The sequence below is a fragment of the Panulirus ornatus genome, chromosome 41 (assembly GCF_036320965.1).
Source record: "Panulirus ornatus isolate Po-2019 chromosome 41, ASM3632096v1, whole genome shotgun sequence".
Classification (NCBI taxonomy): Eukaryota; Metazoa; Arthropoda; class Malacostraca; order Decapoda; family Palinuridae; genus Panulirus; species Panulirus ornatus.
Genome location: NC_092264.1, coordinates 545,840 through 562,500, shown reverse-complemented (window position 1 = coordinate 562,500; position 16,661 = coordinate 545,840). Strand labels below are relative to the sequence as shown.

Below are 16,661 nucleotides of genomic sequence, written 5' to 3'. Positions count from 1 at the left end.
CTGTGCGCATCAAAGACTCCTCGAATTTCGGGGTTAAATGCATGAAAAAAAACGAGATAAAAGAAAAAAAAAAAAGAAAAAAACCTGCCCTAACTTATCGTAGCGCAAGGTAACTCGTGTAATAAGATAGCCAAAGTTTTCCTCCAATTTTTTTTTTTTTTTCTTTTGGCCCCGTGCGTTTAAAGTCATTATTAATTACCAAGTGTTAGTTACAGGAAAATTTGACTTTAGTGAGAATAGTATATATATATATATATATATATATATATATATATATATATATATATATATATATATATATATATATATCTTTTTCTTTTGTTTCATACTATTCGCCATTTCCCGCATTAGCGAGGTAGCGTTAAGAACAGAGGACTGGGCCTTTAAGGAAATATCCTCACCTGGCCCCCTTCTCTGTTCCTTCTTTTGGAAAATTAAAAAAATGAGAGGGGAGGATTTCCAGCCCCCCGCTCCCTCCCCTTTTAGTCGCCTTCTACGACACGCAGGGAATACGTGGCAAGTATTCTTTCTCCCCTATCCCCAGGGATAATATATATATATATATATATATATATATATATATATATATATATATATATATATATATATATATATATATATATATTCAGAGAAATTTAAGACAAAAACATTTTTAACAGGTGATAAAGCAATTAGTCCTCTTCGTTTATTGGTTAACTTTGTGCATTTCCTCTTAATTACATTTATGATAACTTCGAAATAGTCCAGATTGGTTCCAGAATTCTCTTAATTACATGGAAAGTACTCTTGAAACTCCCGTAATTACATTGAAAGTACTCTTGAAACTCCCTCAATTACATTGAAAGTACTCTTGAAACTCCCTTAATTACATTGAAAGTACTCTTGAAACTCCCGTAATTACATTGAAAGTACTCTTGAAGCTCCTTAATTACATTGAAATTACTTTCAAAGTGCTCTTGAAACTCCCGTAATTACATTGAAAGTACTCATGAAACCCCCGTAATTACATTGAAAGTACTCTTGAAACTCCCGTAATTACATTGAAAGTACTCTTGAAAGTCCCTTAATTACATTGAAAGTACCCTCGCAAATAGCTCATTTCGGACACCCTAACCTCCTTAATTACACTGAAAGTAATTTTGAAATATTCTAAATTACACACCGACACCCTCTTAAATTACTTTGAAAGTCCCCTTTTTTTTTTTTAAATGCTCCCATTTGGACCCCATTCCGGACTAGATTGCAATGGAAAGTACCCTCGAAATATTCGCGCTCGGACAGCGAATTACCTTAATTACAGCGACCCATTGAATGTAATATAGAGATATGCTGTGTAAACCCTCCCCCCCCCCCCCTCCAACCCCCCAAATAATTATGGATAATTTTTTTTTTCATTTAGTCTGGTTTGTGATTTTTTTTTTTTTTTTTTTTTTTTTTTATACTTTGTCGCTGTCTCCCGCGTTTGCGAGGTAGCGCAAGGAAACAGACGAAAGAAATGGCCCCCCCCCCCATACACATGTACATACGTCCACACACGCAAATATACATACCTACACAGCTTTCCATGGTTTACCCCAGACGCTTCACATGCCTTGATTCAATCCACTGACAGCACGTCAACCTCTGTATACCACATCGCTCCAATTCACTCTATTCCTTGCCCTCCTTTCACCCTCCTGCGTGTTCAGGCCCCGATCACACAAAATCTTTTTCACTCCATCTTTCCACCTCCAATTTGGTCTCCCTCTTCTCCTCGTTCCCTCCACCTCCGACACATATATCCTCTTGGTCAATCTTTCCTCACTCATTCTCTCCATGTGCCCAAACCATTTCAAAACACCCTCTTCTGCTCTCTCAACCACGCTCTTTTTATTTCCACACATCTCTCTTACCCTTACGTTACTTACTCGATCAAACCACCTCACACCACACATTGTCCTCAAACATCTCATTTCCAGCACATCCATCCTCCTGCGCACATCTCTATCCATAGCCCACGCCTCGCAACCATACAACATTGTTGGAACCACTATTCCTTCAAACATACCCATTTTTGCTTTCCGAGATAATGTTCTCGACTTCCACACATTTTTCAAGGCTCCCAAAATTTTCGCCCCCTCCCCCACCCTATGATCCACTTCCGCTTCCATGGTTCCATCCGCTGACAGATCCACTCCCAGATATCTAAAACACTTCACTTCCTCCAGTTTTTCTCCATTCAAACTCACCTCCCAATTGACTTGACCCTCACCCCTACTGTACCTAATAACCTTGCTCTTATTCACATTTACTCTTAACTTTCTTCTTCCACACACTTTACCAAACTCAGTCACCAGCTTCTGCAGTTTCTCACATGAATCAGCCACCAGCGCTGTATCATCAGCGAACAACAACTGACTCACTTGCCAAGCTCTCTCATCCCCAACAGACTTCATACTTGCCCCTCTTTCCAGGACTCTTGCATTTACCTCCCTACTTAAATATAATGCCTATTAGAATGATGGTGATTGCTTTCTATATCATAATCAGTAATCTACAACCTGTATTATAATCAGCCAAACACCACATGTGCAGCAATGCCAACTGCTTCTACTAGAAATAAGTTGACTCTACTACATTCAAATGATGTGATATGCCCATACCTTCCCATGAACTCTCAACAGTATGCCTAAAAATTGTAGCTTTATGCAAGACCAGATTTTTACCACAGTTTCTGCGACTTCTGTGAATTCAAATTTCAACATACTTGCAAACTGCTCAGGTAATCTAATAAATGATCAAGAAGTTAGGGTAGTCTCTAGATTTGTAATACTGGGTTACACAGAGATGAATGAGTTCTCTGAATCACTTCATTACTAAGCATGCTATCAAACCAGTACTAACAATACTGATATCAACTAATTCTATGTGGAAATTTTAAAGTCTGATCCCAAAAACTAAAACTACTGAAGACTTTGATTGCTGTATTCCAGTTATCAACTTAATGGTAACACCTCTAACTAATACCTGGACATAAACAAAGAAGAAATGCATTTAAGCAGATGATGTAAATCATCAAAAATTAGCACTAAAAGATGATATGAGATCAAAGTGTTTCATGCCTCCAAGGAGATCAAAGTGTTTCATGCCTCCAAGCAAGCAGTGACTGCTTCTGCTAGGAGATCTGAGCGTTTCATGCTTTTGCTAAGAGATCTGAGTTTGTGATATTTTGTGATATTTTGTCTATTTCTCTTAAATTTGCGTGGTTTTTTTTTTATTTTTTTTTTGTGTGTTGCGATTTTTTCATCTATTTCATGGTGTGTGATTTTTTTTATATCTTTTTTTTTCTTTGGTTTTGCGATATTTTATTTCTATTTTTATTTTTTTTTGTGTTGCGATTTTTTCATCTATTTCTGGTGTGATTTTTTTTATATCTTTTTTTTCTTTGGTTTTGCGATATTTTTTTATTTCTATTTTTAATTTTTTTTGTGTGTTGCGATTTTTTCATCTATTTCTGGTGTGTGATTTTTATATATCTTTTTTTTTTCTCTGGTTTTGCGATATTTTGTTATTTCTATTTTTAATTTTTTTCTTGTGTGTTGCGATTTTTTCATCTATTTCTGGTGTGTGATTTTTTATATATCTTTTTTTTTCTCTGGTTTTGCGATATTTTTTTTTTTTATTTCTATTTCTATCAAGATTACGATTTTATTTATCGTATTTCTGTCCGGTTTCCGACTTTTTGATTTTTTTTTCTGTTTTGTGATTTTTTTAATCTTTTTCTTTCCTGTGGTTTGGGATATTTTTTCTTCCTGTGGTTTGCGATATGGTTTTTTCCTGTGGTTTGGGATATTTTTTTCTGTATTTCTCTCTGGTTTGCTATATATTTTTTTTCATCTTTTTGTCTCCCTGTTTTGCGTTTTTTTTTTTCAATCTTTTTTCCTTTTCCCCCATAGTTTGCGATATATATATTTTTTTCTGTATTTCTCCCTGGTTAGCGATTTTTTCCCTCTAGCTTGCGATATATTTTTTTTCTCTATTTCTCCCTGGTTAGCGATTTTTCCCTCTAGTTTGCTATATATATATATTTTTTCTCTGTTTCTCCCTGGTTAGCGATTTTTCCCTCTAGCTTGCGATATATATTTTTTCTCTATTTCTCCCTGGTTAGCGATTTTTCCCTCTAGTTTGCTATATATATATATATATTTTTTCTCTATTTCTCCCTGGTTAGCGATTTTTCCCTCTAGCTTGCGATATATTTTTTTTCTCTATTTCTCCCTGGTTAGCGATTTTTCCCTCTAGCTTGCGATATATATTTTTTTTCCTGTATTTCTCCCAGGTTTGCGATTTTTTCCTCTTTTTTTCCTTTTTTCTTTCTTTCTTTTTTTTTCCCTCCCCCTCTCTGGCTGGCGAGTTTGAGTGGCTGGCTGGCCTCCCTCCAGCAATATATGAAAGTGGCATCACACATTCCCAAAGGTGTTGACTGTACTGTAAGTCCTTTAGCTCTGTGTTAAGAGCTCCTCACGACCCATGAAGAGGCTCGCTTTATATATATATATATATATATATATATATATATATATATATATATATATATATATATATATATATATATATTATCCCTGGGGATAGGTGAGAAAGAATACTTCCCACGTATTCCCTGCGTATCGTAGAAGGTGACTAAAAGGGGAGGGAGCGTGGGGCGGGCTGGAAATCCTTCCCCTCTCGTTTTTTAGTTTTCCAAAAGAAGGAACAGAGGTGGGGGCCAAGTGAGGATATTCCCTCTGAGGCTCAGTCCTCTGTTCTTAACGCTACCTCGGTAACGCGGGAAATGGCGAATAGTATGATAAAAAAAGATTATATATATATATATATATATATATATATATATATATATATATATATATATATATATGGGGATAGGGGAGAAAGAATACTTCCCACGTATTCCCTGCGTGTCGTAGAAGGCGACTAAAAGGGAAGGGAGCGGGGGGGGGGGGGGGGGGCTGGAAATCCTCCCCTCTCGTTTTATATATATATATATATATATATATATATATATATATATATTGGAAAGGATCACAATTTTGCGCGTGATCAAGCATATTCCTCTGAGTCCACGGGGGAAATGGAACACGATAAGTTCCCAAGTGCACTTTCGTGTGATAGTCACATCACCTACGATCATTGTGGCCTCCCGACACGGCTCATCTTTTGCTTGTGGTGTGTTGGCCCGGCGACCCCAGCGTCCTCCAGAGAGAGAGAGAGAGAGAGAGAGAGAGAGAGACGTTGTCCTCCAGAGAGAGAGAGAGAGACGTGGCCCTCCAGAGAGAGAGAGAGAGAGAGAGAGACGTGGTCCTCCAGAGAGAGAAAGAGAGAGACGTGGTCCTCCAGAGAGAGAGAGAGTGAGAGAGAGACGTTGTCCTCCAGAGAGATAGAGACGTGGTCCTCCAGAGAGAGAGAGAGACGTGGTCCTCGAGAGAGAGAGACGTGGTCCTCCAGAGAGAGAGAGAGAGAGAGAGACGTGGCCCGAGAGAGAGAGAGAGAGAGAGAGAGAGAGAGAGAGAGAGAGAGAGAGAGAGAGAGAGAGAGACGTAGCATAACTAGTCATGGATCATTAGGTCACTAATACATATTCGACTCTGAATAAACCATTTATCCCATCGATACGTGTCTAATGCGGAATAAATGGATTTATTCTTGTATTCAAGTGCGATGATATTATAATCCACTCCACATTTTATTCCCGGGATGATTTGGGTGGGGGTGTTACCGGGCGCCGCCCGCTGGAGGGGGGTTTACGCCGCGGGTGGAAAGCCACCAGCCGCCATTGTCCAGGCTGTGCCATTGACATGGCAGTCTCGCCATAGGAACTTCTGATTCCAAAGGTGTCTAGATTGCCCTGCGACTGGTAGTAGCGCAGCCTTTTGCGGGCCCCTTGGAGCCATCAGAAAAGTGGCGACTGAGGGTAATTATAAGTAACAGAAATTGGTCCTGGAGTAATTATAAGTAATAGAAATTGGTCCTGGGGTAATTATAAGTAATAGAAATTGGTCCTGGGTAATTATAAGTAATAGAAATTGGTCCTGGGGTAATTATAAGTAATAGAAATTGGTCCTGGGTAATTATAAGTTATAGAAATTGGTCCTGGGTAATTATAAGTTATAGAAATTGGTCCTGGAGTGATTATAAGTAATAGAAATTGGTCCTGGGGTAATTATAAGTAATAGAAATTGGTCCTGGGTAATTATAAGTTATAGAAATTGGTCCTGGGTAATTATAAGTTATAGAAATTGGTCCTGGAGTGATTATAAGTAATAGAAATTGGTCCTGGGGTAATTATAAGTAATAGAAATTGGTCCTGGGTAATTATAAGTTATAGAAATTGGTCCTGGGTAATTATAAGTTATAGAAATTGGTCCTGGAGTGATTATAAGTAATAGAAATTGGTCCTGGGTAATTATAAGTTATAGAAATTGGTCCTGGAGTGATTATAAGTAATAGAAATTGGTCCTGGGTAATTATAAGTTATAGAAATTGGTCCTGGAGTGATTATAAGTAATAGAAATTGGTCCTGGGTAATTATAAGTTATAGAAATTGGTCCTGGAGTGATTATAAGTAATAGAAATTGGTCCTGGGTAATTATAAGTTATAGAAATTGGTCCTGGAGTGATTATAAGTAATAGAAATTGGTCCTGGGGTAATTATAAGTAATAGAAATTGGTCCTGGGTAATTATAAGTTATAGAAATTGGTCCTGGAGTGATTATAAGTAATAGAAATTGGTCCTGGGTAATTATAAGTTATAGAAATTGGTCCTGGGTAATTATAAGTTATAGAAATTGGTCCTGGGTAATTATAAGTAATAGAAATTGGTCCTGGAGTGATTATAAGTAATAGAAATTGGTCCTGGAGTGATTATAAGTAATAGAAATTGGTCCTGGGTAATTATAAGTAATAGAAATTGGTCCTGGAGTGATTATAAGTAATAGAAATTGGTCCTGGGGTAATTATAAGTAATAGAAATTGGCCCTGGGGTAATTATAAGTAATAGAAATTGGTCCTGGAGTAATTATAAGTAGTAGAAATTGGTCCTGGGTAATTATAAGTTATAGAAATTGGTCCTGGGTAATTATAAGTTATAGAAATTGGTCCTGGAGTGATTATAAGTAATAGAAATTGGTCCTGGGTAATTATAAGTTATAGAAATTGGTCCTGGGTAATTATAAGTTATAGAAATTGGTCCTGGGGTAATTATAAGTTATAGAAATTGGTCCTGGGTAATTATAAGTTATAGAAATTGGTCCTGGGTAATTATAAGTTATAGAAATTGGTCCTGGAGTGATTATAAGTAATAGAAATTGGTCCTGGGGTAATTATAAGTAATAGAAATTGGTCCTGGAGTAATTATAAGTAGTAGAAATTGGTCCTGGGTAATTATAAGTTATAGAAATTGGTCCTGGGGTAATTATAAGTAATAGAAATTGGTCCTGGGTAATTATAAGTAATAGAAATTGGTCCTGGAGTGATTATAAGTAATAGAAATTGGTCCTGGAGTAATTATAAGTTATAGAAATTGGTCCTGGAGTGATTATAAGTAATAGAAATTGGTCCTGGGTAATTATAAGTTATAGAAATTGGTCCTGGGTAATTATAAGTTATAGAAATTGGTCCTGGGTAATTATAAGTTATAGAAATTGGTCCTGGAGTGATTATAAGTAATAGGAATTGGTCCTGGGGTAATTATAAGTAATAGAAATTGGTCCTGGAGTAATTATAAGTAGTAGAAATTGGTCCTGGGTAATTATAAGTTATAGAAATTGGTCCTGGGTAATTATAAGTAATAGAAATTGGTCCTGGAGTGATTATAAGTAATAGAAATTGGTCCTGGAGTAATTATAAGTTATAGAAATTGGTCCTGGGGTAATTATAAGTAATAGAAATTGGTCCTGGGTAATTATAAGTAATAGAAATTGGTCCTGGGGTAATTATAAGTAATAGAAATTGGTCCTGGGTAATTATAAGTAATAGAAATTGGTCCTGGGTAATTATAAGTAATAGAAATTGGTCCTGGGTAATTATAAGTAATAAAAATAGGTCGTGGAGTAATTATAAGTAATAGAAATTGGTCCTGGAGTGATTATAAGTAATAGAAATTAGTCCTGGGGTAATTATAAGTAATAGAAATTGGTCCTGGGGTAATTACAAGTAATAGAAATTGGTCCTGGGGTAATTATAAGTAAATAAATAAGTTTGATTGGATATTCATCCCAGCTGATTAAACTCCATGGAATATCATTTTTCCCCCTCATTTTCTCAAGTCTTCGGGATATCGAAGTTTCCCATCACGGATGAGAGAGAGAGAGAGAGAGAGAGAGAGAGAGAGAGAGAGAGAGAGAGAGAGAGAGAGAGAGAGAGATCCTCCACTTCTTCATGGCCAGGCCTGAAAGAAATGTGAGAAGGGAATGGCAGAAGTTGCAGAAATGAAAGAGAGAAGATGGGAAGTTGAGGTAAACAGAGAAGATGGGAAGTTGACGGAAAGAAAGAAGATGGTAAGTTGGCGTAAAGAAATAAGATGGGAGGTTGACGTAAAGAGAGAATATAGGAAATTGACATAAAAGAGAGAAGATGGGAAATTATTTCTCTTTCATATAATATGATACATTGATTTTTAAAATTTTTTTTGACACTTGGCTGTGTACTGAATTTTTATATGTAAGAATACAAGCATATGAATTACAGGAAGTGTTTTTAGTAATTAGATTTTTTTATTTTGATATATTCCATGTTAATTGATGTGTGTAGTTCTTAGAATATTTCTCCATTAATAGTTTTGATTTTTATTCTTGTTTTTTCAAGTTCCATTTCACTACTTTTCAGAATTGTGTTGCATGACCTTCTGTAATCTCTGGCACCTTGTGTTGCAGGTGTGCCCTTGTCTTTCACCCTAGTGTTGCAGGATGTACCCTAACCTCTGACCCTATTTGTGTTACAGGACCTCTAGTCCTTGTATCGCAAGATCTGTAACACACTTTCTCCCCTGTGTTGCAGGATGTAAACTAACCTCATACCTTTATGTTGCAGGATGTCTTGTCCTTGTATTGCAGCTCTTTGTGAACCTTGTATTGTAATATCTCCCCCTCCTGATCCTTGTGTTGCAGGAAGTTCAGCAACGTCCTACCCTTGTGTTGCAAAGACCTCTTCAATCCTTGTCTTGCCTCCCATATGATCCTTGTCATGTAACACCTCTCTCCCCCCCAACCCTGGCCCCTTGTGTTGCAAAGACTTCTTCGACCCTTGTCTTGTCTCCCATATGATCCTTGTCATGTAACACCTCTCCACCCCAACCCCGGCCCCTTGTGTTGCAAAGACTTCTTCGACCCTTGTCTTGTCTCCCATATGATCCTTGTCATGTAACACCTCTCCACCCCAACCCCGGCCCCTTGTGTTGCAAAGACCTCTTCGACCCTTGTCTTGCCTCCCATATGATCCTTGTCATGTAACACCTCTCCACCCCAACCCTGGCACCTTGTGTTGCAAAGACTTCTTCGACCCTTGTCTTGTCTCCCATATGATCCTTGTCATGTAACACCTCTCTTCCACCCCAACCCCGGCCCCTTGTGTTGCAAAGACCTCTTCGACCCTTGTCTTGCCTCCCATATGATCCTTGTCATGTAACACCTCTCTTCCCCCCCAACCCCGGCCCCTTGTGTTGCAAAGACCTCTTCAATCCTTGTCTTGCCTCCCATATGATCCTTGTCATGTAACACCTCTTCCCCCCCAACCCCGGCCCCTTGTGTTGCAAAGACCTCTTCAATCCTTGTCTTGCCTCCCATATGATCCTTGTCATGTAACACCTCTCCACCCCAACCCTGGCCCCTTGTGTTGCAAAGACTTCTTCGACCCTTGTCTTGCCTCCCATATGATCCTTGTCATGTAACACCTCTCTCCCCCAACCCCGGCCCCTTGTGTTGCAAAGACCTCTTCGACCCTTGTCTTGCCTCCCATATGATCCTTGTCATGTAACACCTCTCCACCCCAACCCTGGCCCCTTGTGTTGCAAAGACCTCTTCGACCCTTGTCTTGCCTCCCATATGATCCTTGTCATGTAACACCTCTTCCCTCCCAACCCCGGCCCCTTGTGTTGCAAAGACTTCTTCGATCCTTGTCTTGCCTCCCATATGATCCTTGTCATGTAACACCTCTCTCCCCCAACCCCGGCCCTTTGTGTTGCAAAGATCCCTTCACCCCTGGAGTCGTGGGAGAGAGGGTTAATACCAGGATCAACTCACCTGTGTTCGTCCTTGTGTTGCAAAGTCCTCTTCAGTCCTTGTCTTGCCTCCCATATGATCCTCCTTGTCATGTAACACCTCTCCACCCCCTTGTAACACCTCTCCACCCCCTTGTAACACCTCTCCACCCCCTTGTAACACCTCTCCACCCCCTTGTAACACCTCTCCACCCCTTTGTAACACCTCTCCTCCCCTTTGTAACACCTCTCCTCCCCTTTGTAACACCTCTCTCCCCCGGCCCCTTGTGTTGCAAAGTCCTCTTCAGTCCTTGTCTTGCCTCCCATATGATCCTCCTTGTCATGTAACACCTCTCCACCCCCTTGTAACACCTCTCCACCCCTTTGTAACACCTCTCCACCCCTTTGTAACACCTCTCCACCCCCTACCACGGCCCCTTTTGTGTTGCAAATACCTCCCTTCACCCCCTGGTGTCGTGAGAGAGAGAGTGTTGACTCACTTGTGTTCGTCCTTGTGTTGCAAAGTCCTCTTCAGTCCTCGTGTTACATCCCATATGATCCTCCTTGTCATGTAACACCTCTCCACCCCCTTGTAACACCTCTCCACCCCTTTGTAACACCTCTCTCCCCCGGCCCCTTGTGTTGCAAAGTCCTCTTCAGTCCTCGTGTTACATCCCATATGATCCTCCTTGTCATGTAACACCTCTCCACCCCCTTGTAACACCTCTCCACCCCCTTGTAACACCTCTCCACCCCTTTGTAACACCTCTCCACCCCTTTGTAACACCTCTCCACCCCTTTGTAACACCTCTCCACCCCCTACCACGGCCCCTTGTGTGTTGCAAATACCTCCCTTCACCCCCTGGTGTCGAGAGAGAGAGTGTTGACTCACTTGTGTTCGTCCTTGTGTTGCAAAGTCCTCTTCAGTCTTCGTGTTGCATCCCATATGATCCTCCTTGTCATGTAACACCTCTCCACCCCCTTGTAACACCTCTCCACCCCTTTGTAACACCTCTCCACCCCCTACCACGGCCCCTTGTGTGTTGCAAATACCTCCCTTCACGTCGTGAGAGAGAGAGTGTTGACTCACTTGTGTTCGTCCTTGTGTTGCAGGATGTGCAGTATGTTCTTGCCGGAGCTGTCCAGCTTTGTGGCCTCCCTGTTGTTCGCCGTGCATCCCATCCACACCGAAGCCGTGAGTACAGCCACCCTCTGTTGTCCTCGTGTGTGTTCGGGTCAGTTGACGGACGAGGCGTGTGTGTTGTGTGTCCTCGATCTTGCCTGACGAGGCGTGTGTGTTGTCGTCCTCGATCTTGCCGAACGAGGCGTGTGTGTGTGTGTGTGTGTGTGTGTCCTCGATGTTGCCGGACGAGGCGCGTGTGTCCTCGATCTTGCCTGACGAGGCGTGTGTGTTGTCGTCCTCGATCTCGGCTGACGAGGAGCGTGTGTTGTGTGTCCTCGATCTCGGTGACGAGGCGTGTGTGTGTGTGTGTGTCCTGGATCTTGCCGAACGAGGCGTGTGTGTGTGTGTGTGTGTGTGTGTGTGTTTGTGTGTCCTCGATCTTGCCTGACGAGACGTGTGTGGGTGTGTGTCCTCGATCTCGGCTGACAAGGCGTGTGTGTGTTGTCGTCCTCGATCTTGCCTGACGAGGCGTGTGTGTGTGTGTGTCCTCGATCCCGGCTGACGAGGCGTGTGTGTGTGTGTCCTGGATCTTGCCGAACGAGGCGTGTGTGTGTGTGTGTGTGTCCTCGATCTTGCCTGACGAGGCGCGTGTGTGTGTGTCCTCGATCTCGCCTGACGAGGCGCGCGCATGACCTCGATCTCGCCTGACGAACCGCGCGCGCGCGTCTTCGAACACGCCTGACGAGCCGCGCGCGCGTGTGACCTCCATCTCGCCGGACGAGCCGCGCACGCATCCTCGATCTCGCCTGACGAGCCGCGCGCGCGCACGCATCCTCGATCTTGCCTGACGAACCGCGCGCGCGCGCGCCTCGTCCCTGATCTCTCCCGGATATTATTCTCGTGGGACGTGTGTTTAGCTTCTTCCATATACACATGTGTAAACCAATGGATGAGTACCGGTTTACTGAGGCAAGCCATTGGTCTGAAGATACACACACAGTTGAGGTATTACGATCATAACAGAACTGTAAGGTCGTAATTCTAATTAGTTAACTAGTCATAAAAGAGCTTATGATCAAGGTGAGCTGGATGTGAGTCTGTGAGTTTGTGAGTCTGTCTTACCATAGGTTTCATATGTGCTATTACAAGGCGTTGATTTTTATTTTATTTTCTTTAATATGACATATCCCGGATGGTTTTGATAGGCTGTGGGCTGTTCATTGGGGGAAAACGGGGGGTTGGCCGTGTTCTTATACCGTGTGTTAGACGAGCCAGGATTTGGTGGATATGTAAACCTGCAGCTACCTGACCTGAACAGAGGAGAAACACAACAGCTTGCTTCCAGACCCAGCTGTGTGGGGGGTAGAAGACCTCCCAAACCATCGTAAGGTATACGTAAGGTAAGGTAAGGTCCCAGACCCAGCTGTGTGGGGGTAGAAGACCTCCCAAACCATCGTAAGGTATACGTAAGGTAAGGTAAGGTCCCAGACCCAGCTGTGTGGGGGTAGAAGACCTCCCAAACCATCGTAAGGTATACGTAAGGTAAGGTAAGGTCCCAGACCCAGCTGTGTGGGGGGTAGAAGACCTCCCAAACCATCGTAAGGTATACGTAAGGTAAGGTAAGGTCCCAGACCCAGCTGTGTGGGGGGTAGAAGACCTCCCAAACCATCGTAAGGTATACGTAAGGTAAGGTAAGGTCCCAGACCCACCTGTGTGGGGGGTAGAAGACCTCCCAAACCATCGTAAGGTATACGTAAGGTAAGGTAAGGTCCCAGACCCAGCTGTGTGGGGAGTAGAAGACCTCCCAAACCATCGTAAGGTATACGTAAGGTAAGGTAAGGTCCCAGACCCAGCTGTGGAGGGTAGAAGACCTCCCAAACCATCGTAATGATATAAAAGATTAATATGTTCAAACCAGGTAAATTAGCTTTATCTAAACCCCCTAATCGTGGCAGCTTATCCCTGTAGACCACCCCGACGTAACCGAACCAGGGAACAGACCATGATATGACAACGGACGACGAGAGACGTGGTGTATATCAACCACAGTAGCCAAGGTCCGTTCCGGCTGGTCCTGTGTCCAGCTCACCACCGCCATTGGGCCGGTGTGACGGGTTGCCGAGTGTGACTCTGGCCTGGGTGACGGGTTGTCGTAGGTAAGGTTGGAGGTGGACTCTTGTGGTCTGCTGGAGGTGGACTCTTGTGGTCTGTTTGAGGTTCGCTCTTGTGGTCTGCTGGAGGTGGACTCTTGTGGTCTGCTGGAGGTGGACTCTTGTGGTCTGCTGGAGGTGGATTCTTGTGGTCTGCTGGAGATGGACTCTTGTGGTCTGCTGGAGGTGGACTCTTGTGGTCTGCTGGAGATGGACTCTTGTGGTCTGATGGAGGTTGACTCTTGTGGTCTGTTTGAGTTCGCTCTTGTGGTCTGCTGGAGGTGGACTCTTGTGGTCTGCTGGAGGTGGACGTTTGTGGTCTGCTGGAGGTGGACTCTTGTGGTCTGCTGGAGGTTGATTCTTGTGGTGTGCTGAAGGTGGACTCTTGTGGTGTGCTGGAGGTGGACTCTTGTGGTGTGCTGGAGGTGGACTCTTGTGGTCTGCTAATGTGGACTCTTGTGGTCTGCTGGAGGTTGACTCATGTGGTCTGCAGGAGGTTGAGTTACTTGTGGTCTGCTGGAGGTGGACTCTTATGGTCTGTTTGAGGTTCGCTCTTGTGGTCTGCTGGAGGTGGACTCTTGTGGTCTGTTTGAGGTTCACTCTTGTGGTCTGCTGGAGGTGGACTCTTGTGGTCTGTTTGAGGTTCACTCTTGTGGTCTGCTGGAGGTGGACTCTTGTGGTCTGTTTGAGGTGGACTCTTGTGGTCTGCTGGAGGTTGACTCATGTGGTCTGCTGGAGGTTGAGTTACTTGTCTACCCGAGGTTGAGTTCCTTGTGTGCCGGAGGTTGAGTTACAGGGAACGCGGGGTGATATGTAAACAATGAGAGGGTCACATTGTGGCGTGGGTCTTGCAGTGTACGTCCCAGGATGAAGAAGCGTTGCCGGTGAGGGGCGTTGAGTAAGCGCATTACGAGGCGTGTGCCACTGCATACTCCTGCATCGCTTCCCACTTCCTCCCACCACACACTCTTCCCCCTCTCCCCTTCTACCTCACTCCCTCCTTTTCTCTCTTCTTCGCCCTCCCTCCCTCTCTATCTATCTATCTCTCTCCCCCATGCCCCATGCTTCTTGGGTTGACCACCCCCTCCTCCATCCCCCATTCCACTGTTGGCTGAGACAGGTCTTAAGGAGCGGCCGAGAGGCCCTTCGGATCCCGAGTGTTGGGCGGAGGAGGCCCTTGGACGGGGGCTACCACACGCCAAGGACAGAGGCGAGTGTAGGACCCGGGTGTTCGACCTACCCTTCCTCCTCCCACAGACACAGACGCATGGCATTACCTGCAGGTCCTTGGGGCAGTGTCTTTCATGCATTGGACTTCACACACACACACACACACACACACACACACACACCCAAGGCATGGGGTCTTCCAGGAGTGTGGGACTCCCTAGAACTCCCTGTGTCTTCACCCATACCTGAAGACCATAAGACACACACCGGCACACACACGCACAAGAAATAGAGTCTCCCTCCCCCTTTGTGTAGCACACCTTCCTGTATGCAAACTGGTTCAAAATGTTCCCTCCCCCCCCTCGCTCACCTCCCCACCAGACTGTGTTCCAGGCCACGGTTACATACATATATCCTCTCTCTCTCTCTCTCTCTCTCTCTCTCTCTCTCTCTCTCTCTCTCTCTCTCTCTCTCTCTCTCTCTCTCTCTCTCTTTTTGCAGTGGGCTGGGTCTCCTCCCTCCGCCTACTGCCGCAGTCACGGGGCAGGAGGGAATTGTTGATCGGGAGGGAAAGAGGGTGGGAGGTGTGTGTGTGTGTGTGTGTGTGTCCACGCTGTCATAAGGGAAGGAGGCCTCTGCTTCTCATGGTTCAGGGGGATTGGGGGGGGGGGGGGTGGTCTCTGGAAGACCCGCGTGAGATCATTCTTTCAAGTCTTATGGTTTCCAGGTTCCAGGGCCGGGCCAAGGGCGTTTGCAGAATGTACACCCCTTACCACCACGAACGACCCGTTCATATCAACGCTGGCTTGTTGGATTCTCATTATTATCATCCCCTTGCGTCACCCGTCTGCCAACACCGCTACCACCACTGCCAACATCAATGCCAGAGGCGAGGCTGAGACTACGATCATCCGCATTGCCAACATCTCCCATTGCCAACATTCAGTCTGTGTAGCTGTTCTTAAACCTCCAGCATCGCTTGCATGTCCACTGACAACATCCACACTGCCAACGGTATATGACTACTATACCAACAGGGCTGCTGCCAACACACCTCCCTACGGAGACTAGAAGTGGCAGTAACCGCTGTGTATACCCCGTGGTATACACCCTCACACACACACCCACTGTCTGTATCCTTACACCAACACCACACCAACCCTAGTGAACGTCGCTAGACAGCTCTCTCCTTCCAAATGGATGACGGGCTGGATGCTGCTGTCCCTTCAAAACGAGAGAGGCTGAACCGATAATGGTTCCCCCATGCAAGACACTGACTGGTTCTCTCCCACTTAGGACGATGACGGTGCTTGAAATATCCTCACCTTCCTAGTGTGGGCGAATGGACAAGGGGGGTGGGGTTGTGTCTGAGGTTGTGGCTGGGGGCGAGTTCGTCCACAACTCCTCGGATGGCCCCAAGTGAAGGGTCTGAGGGGGGCTGGGGAGCGACTGAAAGCCGACTGGAGAGAAATCATTTGGATAATCCTGGCTATATCGTGGTATCCAGGCCAGACACTCGCCTCTGTATGAGCGTCTTGTCAAACTTGTGGGATGAAGGGACTTTGGGATCGTGTACGTAAGGAACGTGTCTACCCGATGGGGAGGTCCTGGCGAAGACCCCTGTGTGGCGTGTGTAACCTGTGTGACCTGTTCCACGTCTTCTGTCTCATGCTTGTATCTCTCCCTTGACGGGGTGTGATCATTACACGAAACTGCGCTTGGGAACTGTGGTGGTTTATAGGCATATACTAAACCACGCGCGCGCCAACTGTGACCTCGTGCACTATATACACGTAGGTATATCGATGTGTATAGGCGTTTATATCATTGAATCTGTTTATGTACAGTGGCATTACATGTACCCCGTGTATGCGTGTGTGTATACTGGGGTCGCGTGGGCTTGCGTGCCGGTGGGTGGTGCGCGCGCGCGCCGCGGGACGCGCTTCATAACCGATGTTCATCTTTCCCGACGATAATGGGTTGTAATATC

General features: G+C 44.3%; 1 protein-coding gene across 1 annotated transcript in view; it reads left to right on the top strand.

The window, feature by feature from the left end:
* The window catches only part of LOC139761610 (protein O-mannosyl-transferase Tmtc3-like), a 1,067,352-nt gene that overhangs the window by 664,691 nt on the left and 386,000 nt on the right, over positions 1-16,661 (top strand). Inside the window, exon 4 of the mRNA XM_071685868.1 lies at positions 11,342-11,423. Within this exon, the coding sequence (XP_071541969.1) occupies positions 11,342-11,423 (82 nt within the window). The remainder of the gene's footprint in view (positions 1-11,341; positions 11,424-16,661) is intronic.